The 21,396-nt window shown below is 36.6% G+C and overlaps 1 protein-coding gene across 1 annotated transcript; it reads right to left on the reverse strand.

The window, feature by feature from the left end:
- Positions 1–14,217: 14,217 nt before the first annotated feature.
- Positions 14,218–19,529, reverse strand: LOC109704540 (cellulose synthase-like protein D2). Its single transcript, XM_020225285.1, is given in 7 exon segments — positions 14,218–14,289; positions 14,291–14,324; positions 14,326–14,435; positions 14,438–15,979; positions 16,367–17,174; positions 17,779–18,734; positions 19,013–19,529. Coding segments are annotated over 6 exon segments (3,483 nt in total). The 5' UTR covers positions 18,696–18,734; positions 19,013–19,529.
- Between the last annotated feature and the right edge of the window lie 1,867 nt (positions 19,530–21,396).

Genomic DNA, 21,396 nt, shown 5'->3' on the forward strand with positions numbered 1-21,396 from the left:
TTGCTTGCTAGCTCTCAAAGGTCAAATTTATGGCTGAGAAATAGAGATGGTCCTTTGATGTAAAATAGATGTAGATTATTGGTTTATCTAAATTCCGTTGAAGTTATTGAGGAATAATATATCTATATAGATATAGATGTAGATACTTTATCACTTTTGATACCATCGATTAGTTGATCATCTTGGATTTCTTATGGTATAAGGATGTTGAATTGAATGGTTGTTATCGATGCTTCGTACGTATGGGAGTACTTTTATACATAATGTGGGTCTATGCATGTTGTACAGATTTAGAAAAATTTCATTCTCTCTCCTAACTCAGCTGCGTGGGCAATCAAAGTGGCATCAAAACCAGCAGCTCTTTGTGGGAAATAAAAGGTTGTGCAACTATTGTAATCAAAGCTCCAAAACTGCCAGCAAAAATTCAAAGATTGTGGGCAACTTTTAAGCTCACCATGTAATTATGTGGGCTGTTTATTTCTCAGTGTTAGTGGGTTTTAATATATATGCTGCGTAGTGGTTAGATTCTATGTATCATGTGCCTATAAATAGAGGGTTGCCTAAGGCCAAGAGAGGGTAGAGAGTGTATCTATAATTTATATTTCTAAGTAGCAGAGTATTTAGTTTCTGCAGAACCTCGATTGCTCTCTCTCGTTTTCTCTTTCTTGCACTGAGTCTTTGGGAGACGCGGAGGTCCGGACAAGCAAAATTAAGACAGACTTACTTATCTTCGAGCAGAAAAACGGACGCCGCATGAACTTTGGCATGCGAAATCACTAAGTCCGTGACAACGTGCCCGAAAGAGTTGCCACTGTGGCCCAAAGCACGACGGTATGTCGATATGTTGTTTTCTCCTCAACTCCTTCATATGAAATGGCCTCCTAATGGCTGTTTAGCGAATTTTTGAGTTATAGTTCTATGCACAAGAATTAAAATGCTAGAAGGTTCATTTTTTTTTTTTTTTTTTAAAAAAAAAAAAAAAAAAAAAAAGGTTCGAGGTAGGGGTGTAAAACGGGCTGGGCGACACATGGGCCGCCCGGCCCGACACGGCTTCGAGTCAGGCTGTAGCACGTCGCAGTTGCTGTAGTAGTCGTGCCAGCCCGGCTTGGCCTGAGCTTTCGAGCCGTACTGGGCCGCTCTCTCTTGGGTCTGACGGCCCGGCACGGCACCGCCCGAGCCGTGCCTGGGACGTGTCAGGCCAAAGAGAGGTGGGTGGCCTGGCACGGCACGGCTCGCTTGGGCTCTGCCAGTCGGGCTAGTACAGCCCGGCTCCCAAGGAGCCTTGGGGTCTGAGCTCTTAGGGAGAGGGCCAGGGGTGATTCTTAATCTGATAGGCCGAAGAACTTTGGTCTATTGGATCAAAAGCTTATCTTTTTTTACAAAAAATAATAATAATTCATATTTTTTAAAAAAAATTAAAAATTTGTTATTTTTTAGTTATTTTTATAAATTTTAATTTTTTTAATCAAAATACCAATTTAAATAGAAATAATTTATTATTATTATTAAATTTTACATACTTTTAAAAATATAAAACAATTTAAGCGGCCAACCTGTAGCACGGCCCGGCCCAACCCGTAACTTCCGGGCCGAAGGGCCTGTTCGGAAAATATCGCATTGAAAATCTTATATTGTGATTAGAATCTACCTAGTTTTGTGATAAAATAAATAAATCAACTTACAGATAAATGCTAAAATCCAAATAAATAATTTGACCGATCCGGAAGCGTGCGTAGCACAGCCCTAACGCGTATTTCCGCCCTTCGTGCGGGATTAACCGAAAACACCGCCCCAAGATACGATTGAAATTCCTCCTGCTACGAGCACGAACACGGACCTGTTTCGGCCCTACCTGGCCTGAATTTGAAGTCGGACCAAACCGGACCGACCCGTGACCCGTTCCGGCCCGACTAATATGGGCCATTCCGGTCCGACACGACCCATTTTACATTCCTAGTTCCAGGCTCTACAATGAAGAAATAGCTGCGCCTATTTACTGTATTGGTTGTTTCTACTAAATGATGTTACAAAGGTGGCGCAAAAAAAAGATATAATAATTTCAGATAGCTTTTATTTGATCTTAACGAGAAAAAAAAAAAAGCATAAAGGGTGCTCAAATTTTAGAATTCATATCCTATTTAGCTACGAGAGAGGAAAAAAAATCAGTTTCTTTAAAATTAGCAAGCATTGAGTATTTTTTACAGCTAATGAAGCTCTAATATTGTACTTATAGTAGGTGCCAAAAAAGTGTCTAGATTCAATGTACTGCACTGCTCTGTGTAAAATAATTTTATTGCTCACTATGAACAATATAGTACAAAAGGTAATGATATTTTGTATTTTTTTTCCTTTTATTTTATCTTATCTTTTTTGTGGGCGTGTTTAGTTCGCTCATTTTTCACTCTGGAATTGGAATCGGAACGAATGAATTCGTTTGTCTGTATTTGATATGCGGGATTTTCATTCCGATTTCGATTTCCGGGTGAATGGAAATCCTCTCAATTACTGATTTTTCTAATTCGGCAGGCTGAATTGAAAATTGAATCCGGGCAGAATAGATATGTTCGATTAAAGTTTACATTTTTAAGCTTATTTTTTAATTAAAATATAAGTTTAAATTTAAATTTTATATTTATAAATTTTAATTTTAATTTAAACTTAAATTAAAAATTAAAATTCAATCAAGCATTTCTAACCTAATTTATAAATTTAAATTAAAATTTAAATCTAAAGTTTTATTCGAATTGTTTTTTCAAAATTTAAATTAAATTTATGGATTCAAACTGAAATTTAAATTATAATTTTAAGTTTGAATTTGAATAAATCAAAATTTAGTTTTATATTTTGAACTATCCGTTCAATTTCAAATTTTAATTTTTTTAAAAATATATTCAAAATTTTGTCCTCATTTTAAAATTTTGACGTCAATTTTTAATATTTAATTTTAGTTTGAATATTAGAAAGATAAAATTTGCATATTAATTTGATTATATTTTTTATATTTATATGAACCAAATACCGACAATAAAAATGATTCATTCCGATTCCGATTCAGGTGGCGAACCAAATAAAATGATGTAATAAATCATTCCGATTCCGTTTCCAGCTCATTCTTATTCCGATTTCAATACCGATTCCGACTTCGAATCAAATACACCCTGTATGTATTTTTCTTAATGACATCACTAAGTACCATATGCAAACTAGAAACCTTTATATATATATATATAGAGAGAGAGAGAGAGAGAGAGAGAAAAAGAGAGAAAGAGACCTTGGTGCTATTAGGCTTTCCGCTATTTGACGAAAAAAAATACGGTTAGGATGATGTGGGGCTCCTAGGATTGAGTGTGTTATTGGTTTAATAGTATAATCTAACGGGTGAAAATAGTCAAAGGATTAAATACTTAAATCTAACGGCAGAAAACTTGGTGCTATCGATAGTATCTCAGCCAGACACTCTCTTTCTCTCTCTCTTTCTATATATATATATATTAAGGGTAAAAATCAATTTGCCCTCTATGTGGTTTAGCTCTGTTTCACTTTACTATTCAATGATTCAAAAAATTATATATAACTATTCTGTAACCTTATCTCTATCTGTATAAAATATCTACTATTAAATATGATAACAAAGTAAAATTCTTTGATAACTCTAGAATAATTAAGCATAACTATTTCAACTACATGCAGATGGTAAAGAAAAAGTAAGCTAAACCGTAGAATAGTTAAAATGCAATATTTTGAATCACAGAGCGATAAAGTGAAAAATGAGTAAAACTACATGCTAATTAAGTGTAACTTTTAAAAATGAGTAAAACTACATGCTAATTAAGTGTAACTTTTTAAAACATAATGTAGCAAAGTGAAACTAAGGTAAACCATAAAAGAGCAAATTGGAGTTTATCCTTAAAAAAATAACATAAATTAAACACATAAGCATCCACTATTTCACTATGCTCTTTATTTTCATTTATTGCTCCATCTGGTTCCAGAAAAAAGAATTTTTTTAAAAAAATATTTTGCTAATTTCTTAAAATATAATATTTTTTATTTTTAAATTTTTTATCCAAAAAATCAAAATTCTGAAAAAAAAAATGAAAAATTTACTTGGACATCATTTTTCTTAGTTGTCCACATTCAATGAATCGCCTCCTATTACTAACTAGTAGTTATTATTTTTTTTTTCAAAAAATAGTTTTTTATGTTTTTCGAGTAATCAAACACTATTTGAAACCCAAACAAATTCATCAGGACATTACTTTTTTTTAGTTGTCCACATTCAATGAATCACTTACTATCGCTGACTAGCTAGTAATTATTACTAAATTTTTTTTTCAAAAAAATTAGTTTTTTTTTTTATGTTTTTCGAGTAATCAAACACTATCTACAATTCAAACAAATTCACCTATACATCATTTTTCCGAGTTGTCCACGTTCAATGAATCACCTCCTATAACTAGTATTTATTAATTTTTTTCAATAAAAATAGTTTTTTACGCTTTTCGAGTAATCAAACACTACGGAGAAGTCTAGCTACTATACTTTTAAAAGCACAGGTACTTGGTGCTTGTAAGTTTTTCGCCGTTGGATCTACTTTTTTTTATCATTTTCACTCGTTAGATCATACTATTCAACCAACCACCACTACTCAACCCTAGAGGACCACAATCATCCTAACTGCACATTTCTTGATCCAGTGGCCGAAAACTTATAAACACCAATCACTTAGTACTTTTAAAAGCATAGAAGCTCAATTCCACTATGGAGAATCGAAACAAATTCGCCCGGACATCATTTTTTTGAGTTGTCCACGTTAAATGAATCACCTCCTATAGCTAACTAGTAACTATTCCAGCTTAATCAACATCCATAATAATAAAGTTATCTCAATATGTTATGCTACACTAGTAGCACTATGATGACATAAATTGTGTATCAAGTATCAACATTTAAGCTTAATTTAAGACCGATCGTCCGTAGAGCAAGTGGCAAAGGGTTTGGTGGTTGGTATCCGATACCCAAGTTCGAATCCTAGTTGATTCACATTAATTTCCAGCTAAGTTTATTTCTAAATGAAATAAACGAAGCGGGTAGCATACTACCTATCTCTCAAAAAAAAAAAAAAAACTTTTAAGCTTTAAGATTCTGCATGCGCTATTAGAAAATCTGAAAAATATTACCACATCGCAGTACAATTATGTATTAATTAACTAATGACAAAAAATCATGAGTTGATGATAAATTAGTGACTTACCAGGAGGCCCAAGCTTTTACATGATAAATTAAAATTTATTTTAAAATTTTTGAATGGCAAATATATAAACTTTTAGGCTTGTTTTTTCACCTTTTTTTTGGTCCATTTATTAACCGAAAATTGGCTATTGGATCTAGACGAGAGGTTCTATTTCCCTTCTATTTGTTAGTGAATGGTCCCATTCATATATTACATGCTTATAGAGAGAGAGAGAGAGAGAGAGCTTCACGGGCTAAGCATTTTTGCTCACAAAGTCTGTACGGCGCCCGCCTTGAAGTCTTGTTCCTGTTATTAGCCCGGATTTCTGCGCCCTACAACTAATTGTGCAAACGGGAGAAGAGAGAGAGAGACAGATATTATCAGAAAAAGCTAAGTACTCTGTATTACATAAAAAAAAAAAAGGATTACAATATACTCCCGCTTGTGTCTTGACCTTAACCAATCTCATAATTTATAGGTTTAAAGTAAAATGAATCTATCCCATCATAACTCATCCACTAAATCTATATTAATTCACCAACTATTACATAATGATGAGTCTATATGAATGTGTGGTGAACTCAAAGAATCTTTGCTTTTAAAATTATAGTAGCTCAACGTACTTATAATTTTTTTATCGTTGAATCGTCTTAAAATTCATTAAGTTTTAATAACAAGAACATAATAAAATATACTGTTGATAACGCTGCACGAATAATTAATACAGGAGAGAGAGGAGACATGGATAAAGCTTTTAAATCCTAGTGGCTTGTCCTTTTTGAACTGTTCCAATCTGGTGTGTGTGGTTGCATGTGTGTTGACATTTAAGTCTCTGTTAACTTTATTTCTCCCAAATAAAAATTAATATTTTTTTCTTTCTGTATGGTAGAGAAAGTGCAAATCATGTTCATTTAATGTCCTCAGCATATGCTCTCTCTCTATCTACTTCCACACTCTATCTACTTCGTGTGGAAGCTTATCCGTGGGTTTGAAGTTTGAACTACTGGGGCCCCCTATAATATAGAGGGTTATTTGCATACATATTTCTACAAATATAGTGAATTACAGATATATTCTTGTAAAATAAAAATTCTATAAGTTGTTCCTACAAAAGTCCTAAGTTATACAGATATGTCCCTCTGGTTAACATCCGTTAGTGAACTGTTTATTTTTTAACAGTGAATTCGTAAAATGACCTTTTTACCCTCACAAATATATCCCTCCAAAAGTATCCCACTTCCCCTTCTCTTTCTCTTCCTCTTTGGGCCGTCGAAGCGGACGGCGGCGTAGCGCGAGGTCGGGTTCACTGGCGACAAAAAAGAGAGAAGAAAAAGAAGGAGAGGAAGAAGAAGAGGGAAGAGGAACAAGGAGAAGAAGAGGAAAGAGGAAGAGGAAGAGGAAGAGGAAGAGGGAGAGGGTTTGCCGCCGCCGCATCTCCTCCCTCTCCGGCGACGAAGAAGAGGGAAGAGGAAAAGGGAGAGGAAGAAGAAGGGCGAGGAGGAAGAGGGAGAGGAAGAGGGAGAGGGTTCGCCGCCGCCGTCGCATCTCCTCCCTCACCGGCAACGAAGAAAGGACAGAGGAAGAGAAGGAAGAGGAGGAAGAGGAAGAAGGGTAATTCCGTCAATTCAAATTATAATTAACCATGATTAAGTATTTTAATCGTGGTTAACGAAAATTTTCTAACAGACCTTAACGGCAGGGATATATCTGCATAAATTAAGACTTTTGTAGGGACAACTTATGAAATTTTCATTTTGCAGGGATATATCTGAAATTCACTATGTTTGCAAAGACGTATATGCAAAAAACCTTAATATATATGTTAATATTAATGTTGACCTTTGATGTTACAATTTTTTAGGCCTAGGATATTGTTAAATATGTTTCCATATTATTTTTAGATGGATTTTTAGATAATACTGTATCAAAGTTTCCGTCATTTGGTGAGTCATGGATTAATTTGATTCTCATCTTCAAGATTTAGGAGCTGTTTGATTCGCTGTACTTTAAGCTACAAGGGAAATGCAACTGTAGATAAGTTAAAAAATGTATTTCAATTATAGTTATACGAGGCAGTTGGTAAATGGTGCTTCTACACCCACTTTTAGATATGCCACAACTAGCATAAAAAAAAAAAAAATAATTATCTATATACCTCTCAAAACTTTAAAAATACCTTATTTGTTCTTTTTTTTTTTCCAATATACTCCTCATATATTGCTCCATTATTCCAAAATACTTTACAGTCATCACTTGTTAAGTTAACTTAAGTTAAACATGAGTTAAATATCTACCGAAGTTAAAAAAATTAAAATGCCACTTTTGTTCTTAACTTAAGAGCAAATAAGAAACGTTGGTTATGGTAAAAAGGTATATTTGAAAAGATCAAAAAGCCAAATACTTTATGTGCCCCTAACTTAAGGATAAATAAGAAAAATTGGCGCTAGTAAAAAAGTATATTTAAAAGGGTAAAATAGTAATTTTATAAAGATAACAGAGTTTATTAACAGATTTTAACTCTAAGGGTATATTTGAAATAGGTTGGAATGTGAAAAAAATGTATTTTCAATATTAACCTTCTAAGTGGGGTAAGTCAGAAAGTCGAAAATTTTTCAGGAGTATGTAAGCAACTGGCCCAAAAAAATACATAGAGAGAGAAATGCTTCTAGTGGATAAAATGGAGTAGGAAAAAAGACATATAGAGATACATTTCTGTATTTTTTGATAAAACTGTAGAAAATATATTATAATGGACTCATTATGATATGCAGAACGCGATATTACATATGAAAATAAATATGAAATTTTTTCATATATCATATTTTTTTACTGTACGTAATGTAATCTTAATTTCCGCTATTCTAAATGATGCCTAAGTAATTAGTTTAAATTTTAAAGTCAAAATATTTAAAGATTGGATAGCAAAATTAAAATTTTAAAAGATTCGGCAGTCAAGAGTAAGATGATTTATAACTCAAGTAATTTTATACTTCTTTATCTTTATCTATAAGATGAATAAGATGTATAATATACATGTCAAGTAGGGTGCCAGTGTAGCAATTTTTTTAAAATAAAAAAAAAACTTCAAATACCATCCTGTAGTTTCATACTTTCTCACTTTACTACATTATGGTTTAAAGTGTATCACCTTCGTATCCTGTGATTTTATTTTTTCTCTTTTTGTTATCCCTTTATTAATTTTTTTCGTTAAATCAGTGATAAAGATAAAAACAAAAGAGTACTAAAGTGAATATTCGATAAACTATAGTAGAGTGTCGGGAATTTTTTGTACATTATTTAATGAAAAGTTAACGGAAGGGGAGACGAAGAGAGAAAAATAAAACCATAAAGTACAAAGTTGATACATTTTAAATCATAAGATACTAAAGTGAGAAAGTGAGAAACTGCAAGAGTGGTATTTAAAATTTATCCAAAGAAAACCTTCTTTGAGAGAGTCATTTCCAATTGCATGGAAACTTTTTTTTTTATTTTTGTTGTCGGGAATTTAGGATAAGGTTGGAAAGAACAGCCTGGGCCCACCACCAACCTGCGTGAGGAAGCGCGGCGACCGGGCCACGTTAAAGGGAGGGGGGGGGGCGGAAAGCCGATCGAGCAGTCTGGCACGGCGCGCCTCTTCGCAGCCTCCAAGGGCCGTCCTTCTGTTCCGCCCCCACCACCCCACCACGCCTGTCTGGCCTGCCACGTAAAGTCGCAATCCTCCGATCCCCCCCCGCTGCCCGTACCGTCTGCCCACTTTTTCTCACCTGCCGCAAGAACCGATGCTCCCACGTGGCACACGCACGCGCGGCGTCCCGCTCGAACCCCCCATGATATCATTTGAACTCTCTTGTTTGTTTTACACCGAGTTAGAACCGAGCTAAATAATTTTTGAGTCCGGTTACTATGATATTAATTGCACGAAGCACTTGGTGCTATTAAATTTTTCGTCGTTAGATCTATTCTTTTGATTATTTTTACCCGTTGGATCATACTATTCAACCAACCATCCACTAAACCCTAGGGGGCCCACATCATCCTAACCGCACATCTCTTAATCCAATAGCCAAAAACTTGATAGCACCAATGACTTCGTGCTATTAATAGCATAGTAGCCCAGTTCATAATTTTTTATTAGATTAAATTACATAAAATTTCTCTGTCAAAACTCAATCTTTTACTTTACTTTTCTGTCATTTAAAAATCTACACTTTGGCCTCTTGTAAAATAAAAAATGTTCACTTTACCTCTGCCGTTAGTAATCCGTTAAGGTTCCGTTTATAAAATATCATTATATTTTTTTTATATCAAAAATATTCTTAGCCTCCTCTTCTGTTGCCAAAAATGGTAAGGAGCAAAATAGTTATTTTGTCATCACAGTTTACACCGTACCCTCCTGTGACTATTTTTTATTTTACAAGGAGGCCAAGTGTAGATTTTTAAATGACAGGAAAAGTGAAAAATCGGATTTTGATAGGGAGATTTTATTATAATAAAAAAATTCATACCATACTTGAAATTTAGATTAATTTTATACAGGTCTCTATAAATATAATAAATTATAAATATATTTATATAAAGTTTAATTTTTTATATATTATTTTTATAAAAAAATTCTAATATTTTCAAATATATCTCTGATTTGTTGCCGTTAAAGTACTGTTTATTTTATAAGTAAAATAACTTTTTTGTCATTATAAATATATATCCTCCAACTGTTAATTGAAGAGGGATAAAAAGGTCAATTCACTTCATTAACTAATTAGGATTAAGTATTTAACATATGGTTAACTAAAATTTTCTAATGGATTCTAGCGGTATGGACATATTTGAAAAGGTTAATTGCATGTAGGTCCCCGCAAATATAGTACATTACAAATATATTCCTGTAAAGTTCAACTTTCACAAGTTATCCCTACAAAAATCCTAATAGTGTCAGATATATCCCTGCCGTTAGAATCCGTTAGAAAAGTTTAGTTAACCATAGGTTAAATACTTCATCCTAGTTAATTTTTAATATTTTTACCCTTCTTATATTACACTATTATTATTTTTGGAGGGACATTTCTGATGGCAAAATTGAAAATATAAATAGTTTTCTAACGGTAATAAACCGGAGGGACATATCTAAAAATATTAAGACTTTGAACTTTATGGTATCGTTTAGTTCGGGGATAAGCAAAAAGTGGCTATTCCAGGAATAGGCATAAATTAAGGTAAAAGTAGGGACTAGATCAATTTTGCGTTTAGATGAAAATTGGGTTATTCCTGGGAATAAAAAAAATAACGTTTGGTTAGGTAAGATGGAATAAGAAGGATAGTGAGTTTTATAAATAAAAAGTAATGATATTATCGTCTTATTATATTTGAATTTGAATTTTTAAAATTTTAAATTTAAAATTTAAAATTATAAATTTTAATTTTGAGATTATAAATTATAAATTTTAAAAATTTAAATTTTTAATTTTTAAATTTTTAAAATTTTAAAATAAGAATAAGGGTGGGAACAATTAATAAAAATAACTTATTATAATAAATTTAATAATTTTTTTTAAAATTCTACTTAAACTTAAATTTAATAAAAAGAATTTATTATAATATTTAAATATAATTTATTATAAATTTTATTATAATATTTAAATATAAATAATAATATGTATTAATATAGTACAATTAATAATTTTATAATAAAAATAATATATTATAATATATAAATATTATATTTATATAATTTAGTTTTAATTCAATTTATAATTTTAATTAAATTTGAAATTAAGCATTGGAATAGTACTATTTCACGAAAATGGTGGAATAGAAAATTTTTTGCTATTCTGGGATAACCGGGAATAGCAATGTTTAACCGGGATAAAATATTCCGGCCAAATTTTATCCCGTTTGGCAGAATAGCGGGGATAACTTTCGTTATCTCTGGCTTATCTCCGAACCAAACGCGGCTTATAGGAATATATTTGTAATTTACTATATTTGCAGGTATCTGTATGCAATTAACCTTATTTGAAAATATCAAGATTTTACAAGAACAATATACAAAAGATGAACTTTATAGGAATATATTTACTAAAAATAATATTATCCCTTGAATAAATAGAGTTTACATTATACACCTTAACTTAGTATACGTAACTAGCATGGATTAATTACTTTAATTTAAGTAGATAATGAACATTCTGGAAAGTAACAAAATAAGTCAAGCAACTGACGGGAATGATGGCACGTTCCACCACATCAAGAACCATGCATGCATGCGGCATGCCCATGCTAATAAATAATAATAAATAATAATCTAATATATTATATACTAAAATGGAACTATATTGAATAAGCTTTTATTTGACTCATAGTTTGTTTGGTCTCTGCAAACATATATTATTCTTACAAAAGTTCTGATAGTTTCAAATATATTTTTATTGTTAAAATTCGTTAGAAAATTTTAGTTAATCGTAAGTTAAATAGTTAGCCCTTATTAGTTTTTGACATTTTTATCTCTCTTATATTATACTGTTATGATTTTTGGAGAGATATATTTGTGATGGCAAAATTGAAAATGTAAACAGTTTTTTAACGGTAACAAATTAGGGATGCATATTTAAAAATATCAGAACTTTTATAGAGACAATTTATAAAAGTTGAACTCTATAGAAATATATTAATTTGTCATTCACTATGTTTGCAATATTCAAGTAATTCTCTATACGTATTTTATAAAAAAATATTTAAATTATTATGATTTAACTCAAATTAAGTAGTTGTAAAAGAAACCTAGTAGAAATACTATATTGCTATGATTTAAAATGCTCTTATTTTCATATTTAATGAAAGTCATTAGTGGTTCATTAATAAGAGAATATAAGTTCCGAACAAACTCCCAACCCAAACAACACAATAAATTATGTTAATTCAAATATAAAAATATAAAATATTTTTAAAATATTAAAAAATTTAAAATAATTGCCTCAAATGATTAGGGATGCAAACGGGGCGGATCCGGGGGCGGGAGAGTTTCCCCACCTCCCGCTCCATTTTTTATCTGGGCGGGGCGGATTCGGGGCGGGTTACTTTTCATTTTATTTTTAGCTCCCACTTACCGCTCCATTCGGGGCGGATCGGGACGGGAGCGGGACGGGAGCGGATTTTTAATGGATCGGGATAGATTGAAGGAAGAAAAGAGTCTCCCGCCTCTCGCTCCATTTACTTGGCGGATTGGGGCGGATTCGGGACGGGTTATATTTTTCTATATTTTTTGTTCCCACTTACCATCCCATTCGGAGCGAATCGGGGCGGAACTCTACCAACCCGGATCTATTTGCATCCCTACAAATGATACTATTTTATAAAAAAAATTACGATAAGGATAATCCCTTAAAAAAAATAAAATAAACAAATGAGCTGATGAGGCTGTGCTGTCCGCCTTATCTTTATCCAAGTATCTAACCCGCTGTGACGCGGAGAGCCGAAAAAGCATATTCCCATTTTACACTGCTGACTGGATTCGCCATCCACGTGCAGTCTTTTCGATCTCTCTCGGCAGCCGTTTTTATAAGAGAAAAATGCAGAAAGACCCTTGACCTTTTGCATGTTTGTTGGCAAGTACATATTTTCCAAATTTTTATTAAATGGTTTAATATGTGGGAAGTGATATTTGTTCTAAAATACTATTTCCATTTGGATGCCATATCCAAACATTTCATACAGATAATATAAAAAAGGCTAAACTTTAATATCCTCGTGGTTTCACACTTTTTCAGCTGTTAGTATTCCTGTGTTTTAAAGTAACCCGAGTTATAGAATCCTGTGGTTTCATTTTTCTCTTTTTATTATCCATTTCACTAATTTTTTTCATTAAATCAATGACAAAATTAAAATTAAAGAGTACTAAAATGAATATTCGATAAATCTAGGTAGGGTATCTGAAGTTTTTTGTATATAATTTAACGAAATATTAAAGGAGGAAAAAAAATTCAGTGACAAAGTTAAAACTAAAGGGTACTAATTACTAAAGTACATATTTGATAAACCTAAGTAGGGTATCTGAAGTTTTTTGTATATAATTTAACGAAATATTAACAGAGGAGCCGACGAAAAGAGAAAAATGAAACCACAGGGTACTAAATTGATGCAATTTAAACCACGGGGTACTAAAGTAAGAAAGTGTGAAACCACAGGGTACTAAATTGATGCACTTTAAACCACAGGGTACTAAAGTGAAAAAGTGCGAAACCACAGGGGTGGTATTTGAAGTTTTCCTTCTAGAAACTTCCCCAATGCCATCAAATGTCCAGAAGTTAGAGTTTGAAAAGACAACTGGCTAACTTAGTCAAACAAGCAACGAGGCAGGAAAACAGAGAAAAAGCATCTGTGCCATCATGGATCATCCAGCTAATGAGCTGTTATACTCGACTTTGGTTATACAATATCCCCTAATCCCGAGTCAATCCAAAAAAAAAAAGAGAAAAATAAGAAAAAGTGATTGTTTTAAGACATCAATCCATACAAAATTGCCAAAATATTTATGCATTTTTGCAAATTTAATGCTAACGCCAGGATAGTCCCCCTTATGCAAATTTGAACCAAGAACGAAATTACAAAGGGAATCAAATTTTGAATGCCGCAAATGACTTCAGCATAAACCAGTATCTGTTAACAAAGAAAGAACCAAAACAAACAAAAGAACTGGCGAGTCCACCTCGATAGAATTGTCGCAAATTATATGAATGAAATATGACTACAGAATATCGATCTACAAGTAATAACAAACATATATATATATATGTAAACATAACACTGATCTAAACAAACCTTTTCGCCTGTACAGAGGCCTCATCACTTCTATCTCGACTGTTTCAAAGAAGAAAAGTTTGCTCCAATTCAAGATCTGAAAGTTTCTCTTTTTTTTTCTGTAGTCTTTGAATACCTATTTTACTTCACCATCATGAATTCATTTAGATAGTCGATAATAGATTGACGTGTTAACGGAATTGAAGGAACCGGCCGATCTGAGAATTTGCTGACGGGGGATGATCGGCGACCTCAAGTAGCGAAAATGGTGATGGCGTAAGAGCCCGACCACACGAAAGGACGATCGTCGAGTTCTCCCTCTCACCCATGACCCCTTCGCAAAGGGATAGAGAGAGGCCAGCACCGCAAGAAACTGAAGAACATCCCGCCCCAGCAGCTTGCTCCACTGTCTGGATCGACGCTGTATATTGTCCTGCTGAACCCGACAGCGATCGCGATCAGGTTCACCATCATGATGGTGATGGGCGGAATCATCAGCGACGACCACTTCACGATGTACAGATCAGCGAACTCGTCGTCGACGTCGTCGCCTCCCGATTTCGAGGTGAGCGTGAAGAAGATTTCGATACCGGCAATCACCTTCAGCAGCCCTTGGATCACAGCGGCAAGGTGGGCACTTGTCCCTCCAATAAGCCAGAATTGCTCGTTTCTCCACCACTCTTCGAGATTGATTCCCGACCACTTGATTTCAAGAACCGCGAGCGCAGAGAGCGTCACGGTGATGGTGAGGAGGTATGTGAGGAATGCAACGTTGAGGGTTTGGACGATGAACTGCCCCGAGAAGAGAGAGAGGGCCGGGAGGAAGCAGTAGACGATGAGGAAGATAGAGGTGAAGGGGTAGATACCGACGTTGAGGTACGCGATCCTCTGTAAAAACTTCATTCTAGGGCTTGCGAGAAGGGCGTTGTTGCGGGAGAAGAAGATCTCGACTGAGCCCGTCGCCCACCGGAGCACCTGGTGGAGCCGGTCAGTGAGGTTGATTGGCGCGGTCCCTCGGAATGCGTCGCGCTTGGTCACGCAATAAACAGACTTCCATCCCCTGTTGTGCATTCTGTAGCCCGTGACGACGTCCTCAGTCACGGATCCGTAGATCCACCCAACACGATGACCCCACTCCGTCTTGTCCTCGTACCAGCACGAGATCACGCTGATGGCCTCCGCGACGGTCGACGCGTCTAGAAGGTCACGGGGGATGGTGAGGGCGCCGGGCGGCCTGCCGTTCTTGACAGCGGGATGGTCGGCGAGGGGCCGGCCCTGGAACTCCGCAATGGGGATCGAGTCAATCAAGAAGCTCGAGTTCCCGAACTTCTTCGGAAAAGTCGAAAGGTTCATCTCCTCCTCATCAAAGTCTCCCATTCGGAGCGCCCTCGTCTCCTCCGATGCGACGGCAGAAACATTTTTCCGCCGTCCAGGGAAGCAGCAGCTGCAGCAACCTGCGCCGTGTTCCTTCGCCCGGGGAGGGTCGAAGCCATAAAGAGCAATGCGGCGGAAGAGACAACCGGTCCCCACATACACTGGGCCTTGGAGGCCGTCGAGGGCGCGCATGTTGACGTCGAAGAAGACAGTATTGTTGTTAGCATAGCGGTCGGAGGGGTCGATTCCCTCGAACCGCTGGGGGAACTGGACGTAGCAAAGGCGGTCCCCGCCACGGTCCATCATGAAGCACATGCCCTCGCGGAAGGCCTGGGAGTTGTACACGTAGTGGTCGCAGTCAAGGTTGAGGATGAAAGGGCCGTTCGACATGATGGCAGAGGCGCGGACGAGCGCGTTCATTGCCCCCGCCTTCTTGTTGTGGTCGTAGCCAGGCCGCTTCTCACGAGAGACATAGACCAGCAACGGTAGGCGGATATCCACATCAGTGAAGTCGAGGGGCCGGCCTTCGTCACCGTTGTTCCCGTACAAGGGCTCGTCACTCGGCGGTTTCAGCATTACCTGTAATAATAATAAAGAAAATCTAAGAGTTCATGCAAACACCATGTTTTTTTTAATCTAATCTTGTGTATTCGAGGCAAATTATATATTATTGTTCACCGAGGTGGGACGAATTATAGGGTGATTAAGAGCTTCAAGTACAAAATGATGCACAATAATAGCATCGAGATGCAAAGAGTTCACAAATCAAATACATTATTTGACAAAAATATGCAATAATAAAATGAACGCTTACGTGGATATGGAGAATAAACCACTGCGTAGCCCTACCGATTAGCATAAATTTGTCACAGTTCGAAGTTATGATAGTAATCTATGCGTAGAATTGAATGATTTAGAGAACATAACATTAAACATTCAGAGGAGGAATAATACTGAGATGTATACCTGAATGACTCCAGCATGGTCACCGCGACTATGCTCGGAGCCCGGGTTAATCCAAGTCCCGGGCCAATGTGTACCATCCGCCATCCACGTAGCTTTCGGGATCTTCACCTGTTCGATGGGATCATCACCCGCCATCTCCCTCTGCCTCTTCATGGCCTTGATCTCCTCGCGAGCGTGGTACGCGTCCGACCTCCTGCGGATCGAATCGGGCAACCCGTTTATCCGAACCTTGAACTCATCGTACTCTCTCTTCACCCGTCTACGATCCTTCACAAAATCCGATTTAACCTTGTTCTTATATGGATCCTTCTTCAGATTAAAGTAGCTCTCAGGGTTTCGTGGCTCGATATCATGCTTGCGACAAAATGGGACCCACAAATTAGCAAAGCTGGCAGCCTCAGCCATGGCCTCGAAAGTAAGAAGGGCCCCACCATCGTCTGAAACATAGCAAGAGAGCTTCTCGACGGGGTAATCGGCTGCGAGAATTGAGAGAATGGTGTTTGCCGTTACAAGAGGGGGTTCCTTTTCCGGGTCGGCGGTGGAGACGAAGATGTCGAGGCCTGGAAGATCCGATTTTCCGGTGGGGTTGTTGGGAGTGGGTGTTTCGAATTTTTCTTTTAGGACGGCAAGGTCAGTGGCGCGGTTCACAGGGCAAAGTTTCGGGAGCTGATCCAAAAGCCAGGAGAAGGCGAACCATAGTTCGCAGACGACCGACATTCCCCACAGCCACATAGCGTCCTTGTTCTTGTGCTTCACTCTCCACATAAGGAAGAGGACGAGGGCAATCATGCGAATGGCGATAAGAAGCCTGAAGAAATAACGCAAAGAAGTTAACAGATAATCGACTTACATAATTTTAAAACATACTACATTACATCACCTATCATATAGATTATGGATCACACTCCCTAAAGCAACAAAAATAAAAGGAAATTTTGAAGAAACAATATTAGAACTGCAAGTGGTGAAACTATTCAAAACTTGTGGAAACAATGGCTCCCAAAAGAGTTATCAAAATATACAGTAGGACTTCCCAAGTAATATATTAGTGATAAACTATCCAACTCACTCATCCCCATCAATGTTGAGACAAGAATAAAAGTTTCCGAAATAAAAAATGTTTCAGATCAAGCAAATTGATATATCACCTTCTTCTAATCCACCTGAAAAGAAGGATCTACCTGTCATTTTTAATAGCACCAATGCATGTGTTAAAATTCGATAACAAGCAACCACAGGTATAACTGCAACTGCACCCATTTTGCACATATAACTACTCTAACTAAGAAATCAGTCCACTTTGCTCTGTTCATCTATAGAGATCTCACAAGAGATAGAAACACAGATATTTTTATAGCGAGATCGAACAAAGATGCACTAGTCAAAACATTGTAGTAGTAAAAGAAATATACCTATATGGGCTCAGAATGGCCGCCGGGATCTTCAGCTTGCGGGTGAGCGGCCTCCACGGCTTGCTCGACAGCTCTGACGGCTGCCCATCTCCTCCATTTCCATCATCCCCTCCATTCTCCTTGGGCCATATCGCATTCCCATACCCGTAAGTGCCCTTCGTCTCAAACAGCCACCTGTTATGATCCCAATCCCCCGTCTGGCTCCGGCTCATCATCTTCTGCGACCTCATTATCGACAGCCGTCTCTCCATCCTTGAAACACCCGCGGGCGGCGGAGGCAACGAGAGGTGCGGCTGGCCCCCCATGCTACTATCATTTACAATGTCCTCCAACTCCGTGGTCTTGTACGGCTCCTTGCACCCCGGGCAAATCCCGCCCGCCTTCACAGCATCGCCGAAGCACTCGGCGCAGATCTTAAAGTCGCACTCGCAAGGGAGTATATCGATTCCTCGCTCGTCGCTCATCACTTTGGAATCGCAGCCCTGGATCGAGCAAGAGGAGCCCTTGGCCCCCGCCATTTGCGGGTGGCTGGCCTCCGACTCAATCACTTTGTCCATCAAATGCGCACGAGTTACACTGTTAAAGCCGCCGGTGAAGAGGGAGTTGGACACATATTGTTCTTCGACTTTAGCGGAGATCGACGGGTCGATCGAGACCTCCATCGGCTGGTTATCGGGAGTGGCAGGAATATGGACATGGTAGTTCGTAAACTCCTGGGAGAACTCTCCACTACCAATTTCGCTATCGAGATCGTCGCGGGAGTAGCTCACGTAGCGACCGGATTGGGTCCGACGCGCAAATTTTACAGTGGGGGCCGGAGGGGCCGCAGCGGGGCGTCCGCCGCCCTGAAGCGGATCGGCGGCCGATGCGGCCATGCGGGCCGATCGGCTATTTCGAAGCGCGCTGTTCGATGCCATGGTGCTACTCTTTTGATCTACTACACGGCCTCACCAGATCTATAACACCCAATATACATAATAAAGGAAAGATTATAAGTAAGAAATTTTGAAAATTGAGCACTTTTTGCTAGAGATCAGGAACTTGGTCGGAACAAAGAGCCGTAAAGAACAAATGGTTGGCTCAAAAATCCAATCTTTTTAAGCACTACACAAAGAGAACCAAAGAACACAACACCGAACAACGGATCTGCCGAGTCAGGGTTTTATAATCACAACACCCAAATTCAAGCGGAAAGAACGAGAAAAGTATAGGTGTTAAAGTAGCATATGCATACCATCACACGACCGATTCAACTCCACCGCTCTCTTCCTCTTCCGCTTCTTCTACTACTGCTTCTTCTTATTGTTGCCGAGCTCTTGCTCAAAGGAAGAAGCGTTCAAACGCGGAGTTGAGGGGGATCCAGATGGGTTTGGTCAGGTGGGGAGCGGGGCTGAGAATAAGTCCAAGGACAAGTAGAATAGTCCAAGATCGGTGAATAGTTTATTGGAGAAAAACTAGTACAAGGAAATGGGAACCAAAGAAACTAGGGTTTCTTAAAAAAACAAAGAGAGAGAGAGAGAGAGAGAGAGAGAGAGAGAGAGAGAGATAGGGAGGGGGAAGAAGAAGAAGATGAGCTCGACAATGGCGACGAGGACGGCGACGGCGAGGTTGGGATCGGAGGGTTTGGAGCTTCGGAGATGCGTCTAGGGCTAGGTTTAGGGTTAGGGTTTGCTTGGGGACGATGATATAGAGAGAGAGAGAGAGAGAGAGAGCTTAATAAGGAGTGTTCGCTTTCGCTAATGGCGCCTGTGTCTCTCTACATTCCTTTTATGGAAAAAAAATAATAAAAAGTTCTCTAATTATCAAAATATTTTTTTTTACGAAAAGAACCTCCTTATTAAATTTATTTACCAAAACTAATCCTCGCATTTTACATAAACTTTATTAACTCCCCCGTTCACAAAATTACATTTAATTATTTTATATTTTTATTTTTTGTTTGAAAATTTATAATTAAATAAAAATAGTAAAGTGGTATTTTTAAAAAAAAAACACACAATATGACAAAATATAAATTATAAAATAATAAAATATTATATTATTAGTGTTACATAATTTGCTAAAAAGCATGATTTTATAATTCTAGTTAATGCTTAATAATATATTTTTACCCTAAAATAAATAAATAAACAAATTTTTTGAACCAAGCGATGAAAAAGTGAAAATATGCAAAACAATAAAAGAGAAAATTGAATTTACTCTTTAATATAAATATTGATATAATTTACTTATCAGAATTTATTTTTAATTTAATATGTCATAATTTTTTTCTCACGATTCTTTAAGGCTTCAAAATATAAACAAGCCCATTTTTTCTCTTTTAATTTTAATAATAAATAATGAGAGTTAAATAGTAGGATAAATTAATATTTCAGACATATGGCCAAATTCTATTTATATTAAATATATATATATAAAGTTCGGTTACTATGCTATTAATAGCACGAAGCACTTGGTGCTACCAAGTTTTCCGCCGTTAGATCTACCATTTTGATCATTTTCATCCGTTAGATCATACTATTCAACCAACCACCCACTCAACTCTAGAGGGTCCACATCATCCTAACCGCACATCTCTTAATCCAATGGCTAAAAACTTGTTAGCACCAATGACTTGGTGCTATTAATAACATAATAGTCTAGTTCTGTATATATATATATATTAAACTATTTAATTTAAAAAAATTAAAGGATCTAGTTTGTAAAAAAATTGGTAAAGTTCCCACGTGGTCTTCGTACTATTTTCCCACCAAACTTTTGACATGTACTAATTAGTAAAAATCAATTTTGTTAGGGACTTAATTGAAAAAAGTACACGCAGATTTAGAGAGAGAGATAGGCGGAGAAGAGAAAGGCATCCGAGGGAGGTGGGTCGAAATCCACTGCACTTCCCAAACAGCAAACACCATTTTTGTGGGCCCCGCGTCAGCGTGGACGAATAGAGTGTTGACACGTCACCAGGCCCTTCATTTTCACCCTTGAAGTTGTGTCGAATTACGGAATTGGTAACCCGGAAAAAGCGCGACAAAAAGAGTTGCGAAAGCGATAGGCTTTTTCCTTTTTTTCTTTTTTTTTACACTTTTCCTCTTTTTTTTTTTTGACTCTTTCATTACTTTTTAAATTAATTATTTTGATTTTTGAGCACGTAATGACGAAATTGCCCCCCCGCCCAACGGTTCTCCAACGGCTCTATTTTTGGGACCACGTTTTTGGTTTTCGCAGTCACTGTTGTCAAAAAAAAGTATTAGAGATGTTAACGGGTTTGGTTTGGAGCGGGTTTTTAAAAATTCGGTTTCGTACCTTACTCTAAACCCGAGATCCGAACTCGAATTCGAATTCGATGGATTTTAAAAATTCATATCCAAATTCGAATCCGACCAAAAATCTGAAACCCGAACCCATAAATTCGAACACAAAATAATATTTTTTTTAATATTTCAAAATATATTATATTAAATTTAAAATTTTAAAGTACAAATTCAAATATAACATCAAATTTTTATACATATATTATATATAATGCAAGATAAATTCAAAGTTTAGATTCGGGTTAGGGTTCGGGTTTGGATACAATCAAAATCCATGTCCATTTAGCATTGAATATATTCGCTCCATTCG

Source organism: Ananas comosus, unplaced genomic scaffold (genome assembly GCF_001540865.1).
Source record: "Ananas comosus cultivar F153 unplaced genomic scaffold, ASM154086v1, whole genome shotgun sequence".
Taxonomy (NCBI): Eukaryota; Viridiplantae; Streptophyta; class Magnoliopsida; order Poales; family Bromeliaceae; genus Ananas; species Ananas comosus.